This window comes from Lepidothrix coronata, unplaced genomic scaffold (genome assembly GCF_001604755.1).
Source record: "Lepidothrix coronata isolate B3197 unplaced genomic scaffold, Lepidothrix_coronata-1.0 Scaffold101, whole genome shotgun sequence".
NCBI lineage: Eukaryota > Metazoa > Chordata > Aves > Passeriformes > Pipridae > Lepidothrix > Lepidothrix coronata.
This window is the reverse complement of record NW_016690281.1, coordinates 2,467,687-2,486,157: the sequence shown is the minus strand read 5'-3', so window position 1 is coordinate 2,486,157 and position 18,471 is coordinate 2,467,687. Positions and strand designations below refer to the sequence as shown.

The following is an 18,471-nucleotide window of genomic DNA, read 5'->3' as shown; positions in this document are numbered from 1 at the left end:
GGTCGGAGGCCGCGCGTCATGTGACCCCAAGATGGCTGCGGGGCCGTGAGGAGGCGGCTCCGGCCATGGCGGCGGCGTGAGCGGGACACGGGGCTGCGGCGGCGGCGGGGCCGGGCCGGGGTGGCGGCCTGAGGGCGACACGGGGTTGCGGCGGCGCCTCCCGCGGCGGGAGGGGACCGGGGGCGCGGCGCCGCTCCATGTCGGCCCCGTCCTGCGGGAAATATGATCAGCGCCCCTGACGTGGTGGCCTTCACCAAGGAGGAGGAGCTGGAGGATGATCTGTACCGCGAGCCGCCCCTGCCCGAGGAGTACTCGGTGCCGCTGTTCCCTTTCGCCGGCCACGGCGCCAACCCCTGGGCCAAGGTCGCCGGCTCCAAGTTCACCCGGGACTTCATCCTCATCTCCGAGTTCTCGGAGCAAGTGGGGCCCCAGCCCCTCCTGACCATCCCCGATGACGCCAAGGTGTCGGGCACCTTCGATCTCAACTATTTCTCCCTGCGGATCATGTCTGTGGATTACCAGGCGTCCTTCGTGGGGCACCCCCCTGGCTCTGCCTACCCAAAGCTGAACTTCGTGGAGGATTCCAAGGTGGTGCTGGGGGACTCCAAGGAAGGGGCCTTTGCCTATGTCCACCACCTGACCCTGTATGACCTGGAAGCCCGTGGCTTCGTGAGGCCCTTCTGCATGGCCTACATCTCTGCTGACGAGCACAAAATCATGCAGCAGTTTCAGGAACTCTCTGCTGAGTTCTCCAAAGCCTCCGAATGCCTCAAGACAGGGAACCGGAAAGCTTTTGCCAACGAGTTGGAAAAGAAACTGAAAGACCTCGACTACACCAGGACTGTCCTGCACAACGAGACCGAGGCGCAGAAGAAAGCCAACGACAAGGGGTATTACACGACCCAGGCCATCGAGAAGGCCAACGAGCTGGCCAGTGTGGAAAAGTCCATCATCGAGCACCAAGACCTGCTGAGACAGATCCGGTCCTATCCCTACAGGAAGCTGAAGGAGTCAGAGTTCCACCCCTATGAGCCGGAGTGTGCACTGGATCGGGCTGACGCGGGCTGTGATCAGGACCTGGCTCCCTCTGACCCTGCAGAGCCCGGTGAAACGCACCTTTACACCCACATCCCATCCTACACCCCCAAGCTCATCAAAGCCAAGTCTGCCAAGTGCTTTGACAAGAAGCTGAAGACGCTGGAGGAGCTCTGTGATGTTTATTTTTTCACCCAAACCCTTGACCAGTTGCACCATATCGAGAGGACTTTCCGAGGTGACGTGTGTTACCTCCTGACAGAGCAGATTAGCCGGGCACTCCTGAAACAGCAGAGTGTCACCAACTTCCTCTTCGAGGATGTGTCTTTTCTGGATGAAAAACCTCCTGAAAAACAGTACAGAGGCTGCCAGGGGCTTGGCCAAGATGCCATGGATGGAAAGTGTTTGGAAGAGTCACTCACCCCTAAAGTGGTCGTCAGCCTGGGCTCCTACAAGTCCAGTGTGGAGTGTGTGCCCATCAAGATGGAGCAGGAGATGGAGGACTCCGAAGAACCCAAAATGTCCGAGTCTGTGACGTCCGAGCCCCAGGAGAACCTGGACTATCTGGATGCAGACATCAAAGGCAGCATCAGCAGCGGGGAGAGCATCGAGGTGCTGGGCACGGAGAAGTCAGGGTCGGGGCTGACCAAGTCAGAGAGCCAGGCCAGCCTGCCTGTCATGCCCAGCCCCCAGGCAGGCCGGAGCAAGGTGGGCAGCCGGCGCACGGTCAGCGAGGACAGCATTGAGGTGCTCAGCACGTGTCCCTCCGAGTCCCTCATCCCGGAGGATTTCAAGGCGAGCTACCCAAGTGCCATTAACGAGGAGCCCTACGCGGACAACGACGACGAGCGCGGCCTTCGCTTCGCCCCCAGACTGAGCCCGGGCATCGCCGACGAGCAGGACGACGTCTCAAAGCAGGAGAGCTTGGTGCAGGTCGATGCTGCCTGTTGTATTGGAAAGGAGAGCCCCAACTTCCTGGAGCCTCTGCCCGAGCTGGGGCAGAAGCCGTGCGAGGAGGACGGCGTGGTGCGGATCCCACCGCAGCCGTACCGGGCGGCCGAGCAGGGGCTGCGCGGGGGCTTCCCCGCCCACGACAGCGTCCCCGGGGGGCTCCTGCCCTACGAGCTCGACTCACGCTACCTGTCGGGCAGCAGGGAGGTCAGCAAGAGCAGCCTGGACGAGTGCTCGGACTCCACGAGCTACATCAGCAGCGCCGCCTCCACGTGCTCCGACAGGACCCCTTCTCCCGCCCATCCCGCCTGCCAGGCCGGAGAGAGGCACAGGAAGAGGGCCGGGCAGAACGCGCTGCGGTTCATCCGGCAGTACCCCTTCGCCCACCCCGCCATCTACTCCCTGCTCAGCGGGAGGACCCTGGTGGTGCTGGGGGAGGACGAGGCCATGGTCAAGAAGCTGGTGACGGCGCTTTCCATCTTCGTGCCCAACTGCGGCGTGTACGCCAAGCCTGTCAAGCACTGGGTCACCTCCCCTCTGCACCTGGTGGATTTCCAGAAGTGGAAGTTGATCGGACTCCAGAGGTAAAATCCAAGGATCTGTTTGCTTTAGTGGTGTCGAGGTGTGTGGTAAGAACTCCCATCTCAAAGAGGAAGGGGTGTGCAGGGGAGGTCTCTAATTAACCTACACGGCTGCCACGAATTTCTGCTTGTGGGATTTATTTTGGAAAAGGGGTAGATTTGTCTCTTTATGTCCAGCCTCACTTGAAAGTTAATATTTAAAAGTCTGCTGGGTGTTTGCTGCCTGCCTCAGGTGAGTTATTTGGCCAGGAGGTTTCCTTCTGGTTTAGGTCTTTGCCTGGCAAAGTGGAGAACAAACACCTGAGTCCTGCTGGGTTCCTGGTCAACCTGATACAAGTATTCCCGGAGTCCTTTGTGTGCTCTGCTTTCCCATTTCCTGCTGGAACCCTTCTGATGTTTCTAGCTGGACTTTTGGGGTTTAAATGGTGCTTTGCTGTGGGGGAGAGTTTTTCCTTGTGGACCCTAATGAAGAGTGCTGAGATCTGTAGGTCAGAAATTGGAGTGCAGCCCCTTGGGCTGTGCTGGTGAGTAAAAAAGGCCCTCAGAGCTGTGCAGGTGCAATGTTGGGATTGCAGGAAACCTCTGCTTGGGGCGAGGACCATCCCAAAACCAAGCACCTCTTCCCAACACCCAGTCCTGAACTGTGGCTTCACAGCTCATTATTAGCAAACAGTGATTGCTCAGCTCAAGATTTCAGCCCTGCCTTTGTTGCTGTTATGAAAAGGATTTTTTCGTGTTTTAGCAGGACGTGTTTGGGTGCAGGTGTGACAGGGAATGGCCATTGCTGTTACCAGTGTGGAAAACATGAGTCAGAGTGGCAGCCCAGTGCTCAGAGCCGGGCTGGAATAGCTCCTGAAAGTGTTCTGAGCAGTGTGGAACTTAAGCCCCAGAAAGCTGCTTTCTGGGCTGCAGAGTATTGCATTGCTGGGGGTTGTGGATGGTGAAATTACCCAAAGCTGTGAGTTTACCCTCATTTCTGTGCTCGTGAGGCGGGATGACAGCTCTGCAACAGCTGCTCACGAGCTCTCTGTCTGTCAGTGAGGTTTTTAAAAGCCACGAGTGTTTACTTGTTGCTCAATGTTTGTGGTTAGATGCAATTTTTATAAACAGAAATCTTTTTTTAAGCACTGCCTGTAACGTGTATCAGTCATTTCAGCTCTCCTCCGTGGAATGTTAATTAAGTGTTGGGTTTAATGTGGGTGCTCTCAGCAAACCATTTGTACGAGGGCTCTGGGAAGGAACTTACAGGCTAAATAATTTATTCTGGTAAGGATCCTGCCTCTCCTAAAGCCAGGTGCTGCCTGGGCATGGGGGCAGCCCTTACACCAGTTGGGGCTCCCAACTGGGGGCTGGGAGCTGTCTCAGCCCAGCGACTGTCACCACAGAGACAGAGAATGGAGGAGCTGAAGGTTTGCGTAGGCTCGTGATTTGCATTTAAATAACATCAGGCTAAGCTTGGTGGGTAATTGTGTGTTGTGGGTTTGCACCTGAGTCACAAATGGACAGGATCTGCCAGGGAATATTCTGGTTTTATTCTCTTTTGTAAAGGAAAGGTGGAAGGTTCTGCTCAACTCAGGTCTTCGACCACCTCAGAGCAGCTCCATCCCAAAGTGATACGGGGGAAAGAGGAGCTCATGGAAAGAGGGGGCTGGTTTGGGTTTCTGAGTCCCTGTTGTCACATCCAGAAGCTTCCAGCTGCTGCAGGGTTTGTGTCTATTCACCATAGATGTCCTATCACTCCCTGTCTGTGTTGCTGAGGAAGGAAGCTGACCCTAAGTGGGGCAGTTTATGCAGTAGCACACACACAGTGCAGATCAGGGCATGTGGGGGCCAGGGAATCGAGGTTTGTTTGGGATCTGGCAGGCTGGAGAGGCTGTTTGTCCCCTCTCTTCCATGCTAGACTTCATTCTCCCACAAAGGCTCTCACACCAGCTCATGAACTAGAGGGAAAGCTCATGGGATGCAGGGCACAGACACGTCTCCCTCCAGCCGTGACCTCTCTCCTTGCTGTTCCAGGACGGTGTCCCCCGCGGGGGTGAATGTTCTGCACGCCCTGAGCCGGTACAGCCGCTACCTGAGCATCCTGGACGCCGACAGCAAGACTCTGCGCTGCCCCCTCTACAAGGGCACCGTGGTGGCCCGGCTGGCCGACCACCGCACCCAGATCAAGCGGGGCAGCACCTACTACATGCACGTCCAAAGCATCCTCACCCAGCTGTGCTCTAAAGCCTTCCTCTTCACCTTCTGCCATCATTTGCACCTTCCCATCAGCGAAAGGGAACCGGAGGAATCCGTCGTGAACCGCAGGATGAACTTCCTGAAGCTTCAGCTGGGCCTCGCCAATGAAGATGTCAAAATCGTGCAGTATTTGGCCGAGCTGCTGAAGCTGCACTACATTCAGGAACCGGGGCGGGGGGGGAGCCCCCTGCTCAGATTTGACTATGTCCCCAGCTTTTTGTACAAAATCTAGCCTTGCCCAGGCCGTGTGCCTGCGTGCTCGGAGTCTGACAGAGCTCATCCGTGCTTGACATTGCCGCTGTCTGCAGTAGCTCTCACGCGCCGGGAAGGGGCCGAGGGGTTTGTGTCTCTGCTCCGCAGAAATCCGTGTCTGCGGGAGCCGATTCCTGGGTGTTCCCTGTGGCCAAGAGCGTACGTGTTCCATCGCATAAACCATCGGGCACTCTGTAAACGTTAGAAGGGGCACTGTTAACTTTTAAAGAGGATCCTGGCAGCATCCCGGGGGGATTGTGGCATGGAGAGAGGTGGGCTGTCTCGGGGATCAACACTTATTAGTGTGCAGCCCCCGAAATAACACAGTGCTCCGCATGCTTCTGCCAGAGCCCTGAGCCCTGCCAGTCCCTTCCTTGGAGACAGGGCAGAGACCAGAAGGGAGATGTCAAGGCCACGTGAAGTTTTTAATCCAGTGGTGTGTCATGTGAGTGTAGCTCGGAGCTCCCTGTCAGAGTGGCAGCTTGCAGGTCTGTGCGCAGCCGTGCGGACGGTGTCCCTTCCTGCATTTTCTGAGTTTCCTGGCACTTCCCAGGACAGGTTGTTCCTGGGTGGGTGGGAGCACAGTGAAGGCACACGTGCATCTTTCCAGGAAGTGTTTGCCAGTTTCCCCAGCTCTGTTAAAATCAGGAAGGCGGAAGCACTCCCTAACGCTGGGCCCCGAGGCGCCGGCTGCCGTGAATGTAGAGCACTGTGCCTTGTTCATTTGTCACGTCCTATTTGCTGGGCGACCTCTGAGAAGGCTGGAGGGAGACTGGGATTCCCCAAAGCATGTGATGTCAGGGGTGGCTTTCAAAGGAGAGAAGGGAACTGAATGAGGGTGAGTGCCCTCATTTTTAGGTGCTTTTTGTGATGGGGAAGTGATGCGATTCAGCTGGAGCTATGTTGTGAAACAGCAGGCTGTTAGCACAGGCTGCCTGGCTGGTGAGGTACTAGTGCTCAGGAGAGATCAGGGATGAATGTACTGGATTCCACGTTGTATCTGTAATAGTTTATTTTTTTTTGTTTGTTGGGTAGTTGACGTTTGTGCTTTGTGGTAAAACAAGGCTGGCGTTGCTGCGTGCCGCTCCTGGCTGAGCCGTTGCCGTGTCACAACTACCTCTCCTGGGGCTCCTGGATGGCTCTGGACAGGGCAGAACTACTGCTCTCTGAGCCTGGATACTGAGAACTTCTCCTTTTAAAGCTTCTGTGCCATAAAGGATGTGCCACCAGCGTGGTGACACTCGCAGATTGTTCCCGTCAGTGCCGAAAGCTTTGTGCCCGGGCACAGCGCTTCCCTCCGGAGTCTCATCGGAGATGCTGAGCCCGGGCTGCTCTGCCCGGTGCCATGTGGCAGTAGCAGCCCCCGTGGTCCTTCTGAGCCAGAAAAGCCTTGCTAGGAAAGATAATCTTGGTTTTATTTCTTTTTAACACTGATTTTGGGGCAAGAACAGCTGAGATTGTACAAGAGCCGATGCGTTGTTTGGTTTGTTGCTTTTTTTTAAACCTCTGTTTGGTGACGATTTGAGGCAGCGCTGGAAATGAATGTGATCTTCCTTCTGAGCCTGGGAAGTTTCTGTGTACAGCCTGGGGTTCCCCAGTGTGGCTGAGACTTGCTGTGAGACCTGCACTGCTCCAAAACCCGTGTCCCAAAGGCAGGGAGGCTCCCTGGGGAGGCTGTTGTCTGGAACCAGCTCTACAGTACTGCTGCCACCTCTTCCTCTCCCCTGGAAAGGGCTCTCTGGGGTATAGGCCAACAGTGCAAAAAGGCTGGTTTTAAGGTTATTGCTGTTTCTGGTGGCTCAGCTGAGCCAGTTGAGCTTGTGGTACTCTCCAAAGGGATTTCCCAGGCCAGAGGTTGTTTGTGATGGTATTTTAAGGTCAGAATTGGAAGCAGTGTGGTGTGGCCTTTGCTTAAGGTGAGCTGTGTGTCTCTCGTGGGGCTGCTCACCTTTAAAGCACGTTTAAAGCCTTTTTCTGTCCTACCTTTGCCCTCCTGTCGCATGTGAACTGGGTCTGCTGGTGAAAGGCCTCTGTGTCCATCAAATTGTCTGCTTCCTGAAGTGACAAGTTGTTGATCCATGTGCACCCAAACTCCCTGGGGGAGAGGCATCTCAGCAAATGAGTAATGCAAGGTGCCACCAGGCAGATGAAAGCTCCCAGCGTCCTGCTCTGGAGCTATGGTCAGAACAGGAGCTTGTTTCCTGATGAAAAACAACCTGGTGCTGTTTGGGTTTGAGGAGGGAGGGAGGGAGGAACTTTTTTCCTGTTGACTCACTCACCATCTTCCTCCAGGCTGACAGTGCAGAGCGGGAGGATGATTAGTGGTGGCTCATCTCTTAGTCACAGTGGTCTCGACCTCTGGTGTTCAGCTGTGCTCACAAATTGATAAATAACTCACTTCTCATTGCTCCCTCTGTCAAACCTGTAGTATCTGATTTTCAAGGCTGTGTTGAGCAATACTTGCACTACCACATGTCTGACCTGCTTCACCTCTGCACCACAAAGCAGCTCTGATTTGGGAGGATGCCCCAGGGGCTTGGCTGGGACATCATCCCATTCCAAATGGGAGCTCAGTGGTTATCTGCAACTGGGAGCTGTGGAGAAACATGCCCTGGAGTGCTTGTCCTCCTCTTGGCGGTGTAACCTCTGAGCTTGGACTGGAAAAGTGGGAGTTACACCTGGCTGTGGCACCTCGGTGCAGCCAGAGCCCAGCCTGCCCTCACTGCTTGTGGTGGCAGAAATGGGGGGGATTCTGAGTGCAACTGATGCTTGGGGCTGAATTCCTCTTTCCTCAGTGATTCCTCTGCCTGACCTTCTGCTCCTGTACAGTACAGATCCCTGTATCGGCACTTTAGGACTTTTCCCCATCTCGCTGTGGTACCTCGCCCGTTTCTGATATTCACAGACTTACAACAAGTCACCACCTTTGCACTGACAGCCCCTGCCATGAGTCCTGGCACATGTGTCGTCGGCTTGCCTGAGCCATCCTTCCACGAGGAGCAGGGCAGGTTCCTGGCACTGCCATCCTCACCAGCCTTTCAGCTGCCAGAGCCAGCGGTGCCCTGGCGTGGCCCTCGCCTGCTTCCGTGAGTGCTGCCAGCCCAGCATGTCCCCTCCTCCCGCACGGCCATGCCGGCTCCCTCCTCCCTCCTCGATGCCAGGGAGAGGAGGTGTTAAACCTGACCGAGAATTCATCAGAGCAAAGTCCCCCCGGGGCAGGAGGAAGGGCTCCTGTTCCCTGCTCCTCCCGATTGCCAGCCCCTGCTCTGCTCTCCACTAACCTGCCGCTTCCAGCTCCCACCCGAGGAGGGTCAGCCATAGCTGTAGGTGATCTTAACCCTACACAGGTTTCATTTCTCAGAGAACAGTGCTCAGATCTCCTTTCATCCGGTAGCAATCCCTTCAGGGCAGCTCCACAGCCGCCTTGCCTTGGCAGGGAGGTGCTGCCTATACTCTAGCAATATTCACCGTGTTGGGAGGGGTAGGAGAGGCACTCCAGGGGTGGGAGCTGATGGCTCTGTGCCCTCAGGCCAGTTCTTTGGTTTTCATTGACTGGGGGGGTCCCAGAGCCCCCCGGTCTGGTGGTGGGTGACACCCCACGCTGCGGATTCCGGGGAGCTGGGCAGGCCCCGGGCTCGTAGCAGCGCTGTGAGAAGGCTCCTGTAACAGGGTGTGATGGGAATTCAGGGAGCTGCCCAGGCTGCAGGAGAACACCTGCCCCAGAGCACAATGTCAGAGCCCCAGATTGCACCCAGTAGCGGAGGGGCCACAAACCCACTGCCTGCCTGCTGCTCCCCAACATGGATTTAACTGGAAGGCAGAAACAGGGTACCTGGCCCTGCCGGCGGCACCGCCGCTGGCACGGGGATGGGGCTGGGCTCGGAGCTGCCTCTGAGGGCTGCCAGGAGGCTGTGATGAATTCTCATCTTGTTTTAAAGCACTGTATCCTATTCCTGCATGTTGAGTTCCGTGTGTGTGCCTGTGCGTGCCGAATGCTTGCGTCCGTAGTTAGAGCGAGTGTGAGCGGGAGAAATCCAAGAAGCATGTCTTAGTGTCGTGCTGTAAGTGTTACTGCACAAGACTTTAACAGATGTTAATAACACCAAATGACTAGTCTGAGAAATGTACTTTTAAAAAAAAAAAATTATTTATTTGGGTTCAGATATTTTTGAAATACAAAAAAAAAAAAAAAATCGGTCGTATTTTTTAAAGCTTATAATTCTTGTCATACATTGTGGTTAAATTCTTAATTTTACCGTGCTTATTAAAAAATGGTTCAACCTAAGCTTTGTGCTCAGAGGTCTGAGAAAAATACCAGAGGCTCTGGCTAGGGTAATCCCAGGAGCGATGTTAGGGACAAGGCCTGGCCTTGTCAGAGCCTGCAGAGGAGGTGGGAAGGCACATAGGATGAAGGGGAATCCTTGAGGCTGAAACCAGGAGGGCTTTTAGTGGCTGTGAGTTCTCTTGTGCAGCTGGACCCTCCGTCCTTCTGGCTGCTGTGGGCAGTGTGTCCAGAGAATGTGGACAGACGAGCCTCATGTGCTGCTCCCACAGGCAGCGGGAGCTGGGTGGCACCTGGCTGTGAGGTGAGGGTGACCTGGTGCTCGGTCCCAGTGGTGACACTGAGTGGTGTAGAGCTGGTGTCCCTACAGGGGCTGTGCTCAGGGGGTCCTTGTGCCCCACACGGGAGGGAGGGGGGAGTAAGAGGCAAAGGATGAGCTGCTGCTGCAGTTCCAGCAGGGAGGTGCTGGGAGAAGGCACTGGGGTGTTGAGGTGTGAGCGTGCCGTGATCCCGGGTCCTCCCGAGGTTCCGGGAGCAGAGCACAGGTGTCTCCCCTTACAGGACAGGCAGCCCTGGGAGTGGGAAGGTGGCTGCAAAGGCTTCCACCTCTTCCTTCAGTGCCTTCAGCTCTGCACGGTATTTGTCCTCCTCCAGTTTCTCCTTGAATTCCTTCAGTGTGGCCTTGGGGCTCATGTCCTTCTGCACGCGCAGCGTCAGCTCGATCCCTGCCAGCGTGGGAGGTGCCTTGGTCAGCCCTCGCAGCTGCTGCATCCCACGGCTCTCCCAGCCCTGCTGCTCCCCAGGACACAGCCCTGCTCCCTCCCTCCCGTGTGAGGGACTTGCTGCCCTGGGAAACCAGTGTGGGATGCCTGAGGACAACTGGGACAAGACTGCGAGGGACAGGGAAGGGTTTGGCCGGTCCCAGCTGTGGCCACATGTCCTCTCCCACATCTAGATGTGCAGGTGGGATGGTTATTCCTCACTTGTGGGTGTGCTCCCTTGCCAGCCAGTGCCTCCTCATCCAGGGGAGCTGCCCTGGCCCAGGATGCTGCTGGAGCTGAATCCCAGCCCTGCTCACCTCTGTGGATGTACTGAGCCACCTTGCGGAAATCGTCCTGCCGGAAGCCGCGGGAGGTGAGAGCGGGTGTCCCGAACCGCAGCCCGCTGGGGCGCAGGGCACTGACATCACCTGCACCAGGACAGGGCACACGTGACCAAACCCCGCACCGAAACCACCAGGTGTGGCATTTCAGCCTCGTTCCCAGCGTCCGGGGTGGACTGAGAGCTGGGAGCTCTGTGGGAAGCTCTGCACAGGCCACGGGAGATCCCCAGCATGTGGGGCAGGACACGGCAGAGCTGGTGGGATCCCTCACCGGGGCAGGTGTTCTTGTTGCAGGCGATGGAGCAGATCTCCAGCACCCGCTCGGCCCGGCCGCCGTCTGTGCCTCTGTTGCGCAGGTCCAGGAGGATCAGGTGGTTGTCAGAGCCCCCTGCAAGGAGAGGGGTTTGGTGGGGATGTGGGATTGGGGAAATGCTGCTCCCACAGGAAACATCAGCTAAGAGGCTTGGGATTGCACCAGGGCCTGCCCCCAGTGTGGGGGGCTAAAGGGGGCCTGACCTTGGGAACTGGGGCTGCTTCAGAACAGGTTTGTGGATGTCCTGAGGAATCATGCTGGCAGAGCTCTGCCCATTGTGCCCTCCTGGCCTGGCTCGGACCCCATCCCACTGCCGAGACCCCTCCTCACCTGTGACAATGTCGTAGCCCATCTCCATCAGCGCCGACGAGAGGGCCTTGCAATTGGCCACCACCTGCTGCTGGTAAGCCTTGAACTCCGGGGTCATGGCCTGGCGCAGCGCCACGGCAATCCCTGCGGTGGGAGGAGGCTGGAGTGAGCTTTTGGGGGATGCCAGCACAAGTCATCCCGGAAGCTGAGCAAACTGATGGACAGTCCCTTCCTTCCCCATATCCAGGCTGGTGACATCGCCAGGAGCCAAAATGGAGGACGGACAAGCCTGGTCACTCCTCGGGCAATGACAGATCACCCGGCTGCCCTTTGCCGTGGTATGTCCAGGCTGTTGCCGGGGGTCAGAGCCCTGCCAGGACACCTTTGCCACGCTGGAGCTGTGTGCATACCTGCAATGGCGTGGTTGTGTGGGCCTCCCTGCAGCCCCGGGAAGACCGCCTGGTTGATGAGGCTCTCCAGGTTGTAGAGTGTCTCCTTGCCCGTCTTGGGGTCCACGCTGCGGGTGCCTGCGGGAGAGGAAGGCAGGGTCACTCATCAGGCAGCACGGCCACCCTTCTCCCTCCCACGAGCTGCTTTCACCCCCAGCCACTAAGAGCGGGTATGGTGGCTGCTCCTCTTCAAATCTGAGCCAGGGTCGGCCCAGGGAAGCTCCCCAGATGTTCCCAGGATCTTTCTTCCCTCCCTCCTTCCCACCTAGAGCGGGAAGGAGCGTTAACTTGCACCCCCCAGCCTGAGGGCAGCGTTTCTCCCCGCAGCGCAGCCGGGCCGGGCACCTTTGCGGTAGAAGATCATGCCGGCCCTGCAGCCTCGCAGGGTCTTGTGGGTGGTGGTGGAGACGACGTCGCAGTGGTCGAAGGGCGAGGGCACCACGCCAGCGGCCACCAGCCCGCTGATGTGGGCCATGTCGGCCATCAGGTAGGCGCCGTTGGCATCTGCAATCTTCCGCATGCGGGCGTAGTCCAGGTTTCGGGAGTAGCAGCTGACACCTGCAGGGGGATGGGATGAGGAGGAGGCAGGAGCAGATGCACCAGGAATGGGACAGCCCCGGCTCCAGCCCTGCAGCTGGGACAGCACGCAGGGTGGATGTGTTGGAGGTCTCCTCCTGGCGCTGCAGCATCCGTGGGATTACTGGAGTGCTACTGGATTCTGGGAGCCACCCCCAGCCAGGTGTGTCAGCAGGGAGGTCGGTACAGGTGTGCCCTTACCTGCTATGATCAGCTTGGGGTGGAAGAGCCGGGCATTATTCTCCAGCTGGTCGTAGTCGATGTAACCAGTCTTGGGGTTGACCTGGGAGAGAAGAGGAGGGTTCAGCCCCCTTGGTGTGGTGAAGACCGGCTGCAGCGCTGTCCTGCAGGACGCAGTGCTGGGAGCCCCATGCCAGAATGTTTAAGGGGCACCAACACTTATGATGGCCACATCCTGGCTGCAGCTGGAGCAGCTCCCTGTACCTTGTAGGGCATGGACTCAAAGAAGACAGAGGTGGCAGAGATCTTCTTCTTGTCTGTCATGAACCCGTGGGTGAGGTGGCCTCCATCGGGCAGGTCCAGCCCCATGATCCTGCCGTGGGGCTCCACCAGGGCCGTGTACACCGCAAAGTTTGCGGGTGACCCTGCAGCGAGAGCCCACCACGTGGCTGTGAGTGCTGGGGCACACAGAGACCAGGGCAACTGTCCTGGCTCTGCTGAGCACCCTGTTACCTGAGTAGGGCTGGACATTAACACCCCACTTCTGGGGGTCGAGCCGGTAGGCCTCCAGGGCTCGCTTCTGGCACAGACTTTCCAGCTCATCCACGAACTCCGTCCCGCCATAGTACCTGTGGTGAAGGACGGGGCAGGGAGTAAAACCAAACTCCTTACCCAGAACAGTCCCTGTGACCAAGATGGGGAGGGGGTGGTGCCCTGTTTGTGGCAGCCACAGCACTCTTGACCCTGCTGAGATTGTCCCACATGTGGCCAAGGATAGAAGCCAAGAGGGTCAGATCCTGCCCTGGAAGAGCTTGGCTGCCAGCACACAGACATCACCTCCTTCTCAGAGGAGAGGCCTGGCAGGCTGGGTGGTCCCTCCCCCTCCCTGTCAGGTTGGCGGGAGTTGGCCCAGCCCTGTACCTCTGTCCCGGGTAACCCTCGGAGTATTTGTTGTTCATGCAGGATCCCAGGGCCTCCAGGACCGCTCGGCTCGCAAAGTTCTCCGACGCAATCAACTCCAGCCCCAGCCTCTGCCGCTGCTTCTCCTTCTTGATGATGCTGTGCACCTTTGGGAGAGGGGAGAAACAGCTTCACCCCTGACAGCTCTCATGGAGACATGGGTGCTCCACCATAGAATCTGCACCCTTGGAGGGGACAGGGCATGGAGAGGGGCCTGGAAAGGTGCTGAAGGGAGACAAGATCCCTTCTTGGTGCAGCTGATCCCATAGACAGGGCACAGAGGATGGATGGGTTCCAGCAGCTCAGCCTTGGACCTTGGCAAGTCCCTGGCCCAAGGAGTTCAGCATCCCCAGCATCCCTGGCTGGGCAGGCTCCAGAAGGGGGTCTCACCTCCGGGTCGTTGGTGTCAAGTGGCTCCATCACCATCTTGTTATGGGAGGCCCAGAGCTCGGTGGTGGGGAGGCCCTGTGTTGAGTTTGCCATGTTCCTGCTGGGGCTGAGTCACCTGCCAGTGGAGAGGGGAGTCTGTGGAATCTGTGGGATGGCAGTGGGGCTGGTCCCCATGTCCTGCCTGCTCCCATCCCACATCTTCCCCAGGAACCCAGAGGGACCAGCCATGGGCTGTTGGGTGAAGGAAACACATGAGCTCTGCCTCTGCTTGGCTCCACGTGATGCCCAGGCCTGGCAGCCCTCTGGCCTGGTCGATGCCACTGCTGCTCCCAGGGAGGAATAACAGCCCAGCTGCTGCCTTGGCAGAAAACAATGGATCCTTTTACTCATTAACCCCGCAAGGACATCGAAGGACCGTGAGCAGGTTATTAAGCAATTCCACATGGTTTCCTTGTGCCAAGCTGCCGAAGTCCATTCGCTGTGGGCCTGCTGTGCTGCCCTCACTGGGCAGGGATGCTCGGCTTCGATCCAGCCCGGGGCTGCACTGGCAGGGTGGGAATCCCCACTGCCAGAGGGGCTTTGTTGGGGAAAGGGCTGCGAAGGGAAGGGCAGAGTGCACTGCTCTGGCCCCGAGCAGGATGGCTGGGTCCTGCCTGTCCCCCAAGTGCATGTTACAGCACCCCCTGCTTTTGGCAAACCCATAGAAGGCTCGAGGGGCACAGAGCTCCTATTCCCCAGTCAGGATAAGAGCCCCATGCCCACCCTCGTGGTGGACACCAGTCCAGCCCTGGCAGCTCAGCTGCTGCAGGGGCGAACCCCAGCCCTGAAGCTCCATCCCCACCTGGCTCTGCACCTCCTGCATCCCCGCTCTATCTCCTCCCACATCCCCGAGCGGCTCCCGGTGACGCGCCCACCTTGCCCTGACCCGGAGACCGGCGCTGCCTGCCCGGCTCTCACCCTTGCCCTCCCTCCCCTGCCCCACACGGCTCCTACCGCCGCCGCACCGATCCCGATCCCGGTTCCTATCCCGAACCCAGTCCCGATCCCGATCCCTGCCGCACTAGAGCCCGCGCGCTCGCTACCATAGCCCGCCCGGCCCCGCCCCCCCCGCGCCTGGGCCAATCAGCGCCGCCCTCCGCCAGGCACGGCGGCGCTCCGGATGCGTCTGGGCCAATCAGCGCCGCGCTCCTCCCCCTCCCCGCGCCCGATTGGCCCGCGCCGGGGGCGGGGACCAGCGGGGGGTCCACACGTGGCGCCCGGGGCGCGGGTGACCTTGGGAGGGACGGGGCGGGACGGGCGGGGGAGCGCGGGGGTCACCGCTCCTGTCACCCCTCCTGTCACCCCCAGCTCCAGCCCTGCCTGCCGTGCACCCTGAGGTGCCTCTCCCTCAGCCCTGGGGTGTCCCGCGATCCAGGGATGCCTCTCGCTTCCCCCATAAGACGGGAGCTCCCCCCACCCTGCACCGGGCAGGGAGCAGTTCCGGCCACCCCCAAAGCCCCCCTCCTGGAGACCAAGCCGGTGTGCCAGGCCACGGCAGGGGTTGGGCATGGGGCCACTGTCGTGGGTAGCAGAGCTGGCCCTGTCCCCCCACCGTGGCAGGGCAGCCCCGGTGCCCGGAGTGATATCCAGGTGCTCGGGAGGGAGGGAGCTGCCAGGGGGATGAGTGGCACAGGCAGGAGAGGGGCTGTGCTTCCTTCGTTCTTCGTCCAAGTTAGTTGGGTGGGCTTGGCCAACCAGCCCGAGGGAATGTGTGGCTGCTGGGGATTCAGGAGTTAAATCAACACACCACAAATTGAGGAACAAGATTAGGGAATAAGTGATCCTACTAAATTCCTCGTGATCCCAAGCTATGGGAAGGCAGTGTGAGTCACTCTGGAGAGGAGCAGCAGAAGGGGAGTCAGCCAGGAGGTGAGACCACCCGCTGTGGGCAGAGCGGCCAAGGAACACAGCACCAGGGTGAGTCCTGCCAGGACCTGCCGAGCTGGGTGAGCAGGAGGGGCGAGGAGAATGGGGGAGCTCACTGAGAGGGTGTTGGTTGGTTGAGGATTACACCTGGATACAGCTCGGGTGGGGGTGTGCTCTCAGAGTGCACCTCCTTGGCGGGCACTTGGTGAAGAAGTGGTCTGTTAACATAATTGTTGCCAGTCTAGATGGGTTTTGCTGTCTTGATTTGTCACTGGTCATCCAAAGACAACTTGTCAAGGCAGGGGGATCTGGGTTTCCATGGGATTCCAACAATCCCATGTGGATTGCTGCTGTGGGCTGTTGATGGAGGTGTTCCTCTGAGAGCACCAACACCAAAACCGGGGTTGTTTCTCTGGTTGTGGTGGTTTGTGTGAGATGCAGCTGCAGATGCTATAGAGAAGGACTTTATATTAATGATATATTAATTTATCTAACCTGGCTCTGCACACACATTTTGTGCAGGATTGCTCACAAAGATTTCCACCTCTCCTGCACTGCAGGAGCCACAGATAACAGCGCCGTGTGCTGTTGTGATTTCAGGTCTTGGTTTGGAGCAATGGACAGCGTCTCCTCTTCCCCTTCCCCCTTCCCTGCCAGCTGCCCCACCGAGCTGCCTGAGAATGCCACTGACCAGGACTACTACTCCGGGCTCCAGAAGCCCATGCACATGCTGTCCATGGTGGTGTACGGCATCGCCTGTGTGCTGGGGGTGACAGGGAATGGCCTTGTCATCTGGATCACAGGCTTCAAGATGAAGAAGACGGTGAACTCCGTCTGGTTCCTCAACCTGGCCATTGCTGACTTCATCTTCACCTTTTTCCTGCCCCTCAGCATCGCCTACACTGCCCTGGGCTTCCACTGGCCGTTTGGGAAGCTGCTGTGCAAGCTGAACAGCACCATCGCCTTCCTCAACATGTTTGCCAGCGTCTTCCTCCTGACTGTCATCAGCATCGACCGCTGCGTTTCCGTGGCCTTTCCCATCTGGTCTCACAACCACCGGAGCCCAGAGCTGGCGGCCAGGATCGCACTGGGAACGTGGGTCCTGGCTCTGCTTCTCAGCTCCCCGTACCTGGTCTTTCGGGACACTGTGGTCAGTTCCAGGAATGTCACCAGCTGCTATAACAACTTCGCGCTGTCCGACGACTACTCGTCCGAGGCAACGCGGAGGCTGTGGAGGGTGCGGCACAAAGCCATGATCGTAACGCGCTTCCTGTGTGGGTTCCTCATCCCTTTCCTGGTGATTCTCATCTGCTACAGCGTCGTTGCTGTCAGGCTGAAAAGAAGGCAGTTGGCCAGCTCTGCAAAACCCTACAGAATCATCATTGCTGTCACAGTCTCATTTTTCCTCTGTTATTTCCCCTATCACGTCTTCTCCTTACTGGAGATATCCAAAAACTCTTCCAGCCATGAGATGAAACTGGCCCTTTTCATAGGGATCCCCTTGGTTTCCAGCCTTGCTTTCTTCAACAGCTGCATCAACCCCATCCTGTATGTCTTCGTGGGGCCGGATTTCAAGGAGAAGTTTCGCCAGTCCATCCTGTCCACCTTCGAAGGGGCCTTCAGCGAGGAGTCGGTCCTGGGCAGCCTGAGCAGCCGGAGGAAGTCCAGGTCTGCTTCGGAAGCGGAGGTCCCGAGGCTCTGAGTGTTTCTCTGCAGTTTTCCCTTATTTCAGAGCTCTAATGGCAGGACTGGGGGCTGTGAAGGGCTGTGCAAGGTATAATTTGGTGTCTTGGGGGTATCTCAAACATACTGTGACACAATGGAAGTGAAAGAACTCTCTGGAGCTGCAGCAAGGTGGGTGAAAGTAGCAGCATTTTACTCCTTGTGCCTTTTGACTCTTGTTCATGCATCTTTCAAAGAAACAGGGTTAAATGCAATGTCTCTGTGTATTTTGTGTAAGACACTCATCTTTTCTCTCCCCAGGAAGGACAAATCAGTGGTTGTGCTCCTGTTACTCAGGTTTGAAGTACAGCATAACTATTTCTGAGCAATGATGGTTTGTGTTTGTGTTTGACATGTTTCCAGCCCTTAAATAGCGGGGATCTGATATTTTGTGCTGTTGGTGAATGAACATTAAACCCCAATAAATTTCTGTAAAACTTACCCAGCCTGTTGTGTTGCCTGTGGGATAAAACGTGTTGATCCAACCTGACTGAGCAGGTTTATCTTTGGTAATAGAACAACTAGATAAAAAAAAATTAAATACCCAGAATTTGGAAACAAACCACTGGCATTAGCAGCAGCTGTCTTGAGTGAAGCAGGCAGGACACGACCTGGGTGTGAGGACTTGCCTGGGGCACTTGGACTACATGGATCTGATTGCCAGACCCTGCTTATGGCTTATTGTTGGGCTTCAGACCTTTGGGTACATTTGAAAAACAGTGACTTGGAGGAGAAAGAAGAGCAAGTAGCGGAGCTGAGTCAGGTCAAATTTCACATTTGCAAACTTCCCTGGAGGAAGATGGTGGAGGTTTTCTTCCCAGGCTTCATCAGCTTCTGAAACTCTTAAATTTTTGTGAGTAGAAAATGTTGGTCACGTAACAAGGAACGGTAGTGTTGAGGTGTTGTCATTCCCAGCCCACCCTCCTCAGGGTATCACACCCCCCTCTCCTGCTGTGCCCAATTCACCTGTAAAACAGCCCAAGCCACCAATTGTCCTGTTCATCCTGTCAGAAATCTGCCTTGGAGCCTTGCTGCTCTGATGGCTGGAAAATCTCTGACTCCCAGCCGGAATATATGAATTTACATGTGCCTCACTGTTCTGCATGGATGACGTTACCGAGTGAGAGCTGTCACTTGGACATGCTGGGGATTAATTATGGGTCTGCTGGGCCATGCAATATTGAATGAAGGTCGTGATCCTAAAGGCACACATGTACTTAACCTTA

The 18,471-nt window shown here is 57.2% G+C and overlaps 3 protein-coding genes across 5 annotated transcripts; 2 read left to right on the top strand and 1 right to left on the bottom strand.

Moving 5' to 3' along the window:
* The first annotated feature begins 184 nt into the window (after positions 1-184).
* On the top strand, positions 185-9,342 carry SMCR8 (Smith-Magenis syndrome chromosome region, candidate 8). The gene is made up of 2 exons (XM_017823203.1): positions 185-2,570; positions 4,584-9,342. Exons 1-2 carry the CDS (start codon positions 223-225, stop codon positions 5,035-5,037), a joined length of 2,802 nt encoding a protein of 933 aa, XP_017678692.1. The 5' UTR covers positions 185-222; the 3' UTR covers positions 5,038-9,342.
* On the bottom strand, positions 9,213-14,703 carry SHMT1 (serine hydroxymethyltransferase 1). 2 transcript variants are annotated; one of them, XM_017823204.1, is made up of 12 exons: positions 14,612-14,703; positions 13,619-13,733; positions 13,190-13,335; positions 12,782-12,897; positions 12,533-12,693; positions 12,290-12,371; positions 11,858-12,070; positions 11,474-11,590; positions 11,085-11,207; positions 10,713-10,829; positions 10,418-10,528; positions 9,213-10,064 (listed from the first exon to the last, which is right to left on the bottom strand). In XM_017823204.1, exons 2-12 carry the CDS (start codon positions 13,709-13,711, stop codon positions 9,895-9,897), a joined length of 1,449 nt encoding a protein of 482 aa, XP_017678693.1. In that variant the 5' UTR covers positions 13,712-13,733; positions 14,612-14,703; the 3' UTR covers positions 9,213-9,894. The 2 variants fall into 2 exon arrangements, with proteins under 2 accessions (XP_017678693.1, XP_017678694.1); XM_017823205.1 differs by lacking the exon at positions 14,612-14,703 and adding an exon at positions 13,870-14,498.
* Positions 14,704-14,907: 204 nt separating this feature from the next.
* Positions 14,908-17,686, top strand: LOC108501281 (chemokine-like receptor 1). Of its 2 annotated transcripts, none has more exons than XM_017823016.1 (2): positions 14,908-15,574; positions 16,124-17,686. In XM_017823016.1, exon 2 carries the CDS (start codon positions 16,140-16,142, stop codon positions 17,223-17,225), a length of 1,086 nt encoding a protein of 361 aa, XP_017678505.1. In that variant the 5' UTR covers positions 14,908-15,574; positions 16,124-16,139; the 3' UTR covers positions 17,226-17,686. The 2 variants fall into 2 exon arrangements, with proteins under 2 accessions (XP_017678505.1, XP_017678506.1); XM_017823017.1 differs by lacking the exon at positions 14,908-15,574 and adding an exon at positions 15,597-15,739.
* Positions 17,687-18,471: the final 785 nt, after the last annotated feature.

Bases quoted from the DNA above. Each gene is read 5' to 3' on its own strand.
- SMCR8 (XM_017823203.1), top strand. From the start codon at position 223: ATGATCAGCGCCCCTGACGTGGTGGCCTTCACCAAGGAGGAGGAGCTG. The intron at 2,571-4,583 runs GTAAAATCCAAG...TTGCTGTTCCAG, and splicing joins AAGTTGATCGGACTCCAGAG to GACGGTGTCCCCCGCGGGGG.
- SHMT1 (XM_017823204.1), bottom strand. From the start codon at position 13,711: ATGGCAAACTCAACACAGGGCCTCCCCACCACCGAGCTCTGGGCCTCC. The intron at 12,898-13,189 runs GTACAGGGCTGG...CCTTCACCACAG, and splicing joins GAGGGTTACCCGGGACAGAG to GTACTATGGCGGGACGGAGT. The intron at 10,830-11,084 runs GTGAGGAGGGGT...CTCTCCTTGCAG, and splicing joins GGGCTACGACATTGTCACAG to GGGGCTCTGACAACCACCTG.
- LOC108501281 (XM_017823016.1), top strand. From the start codon at position 16,140: ATGGACAGCGTCTCCTCTTCCCCTTCCCCCTTCCCTGCCAGCTGCCCC.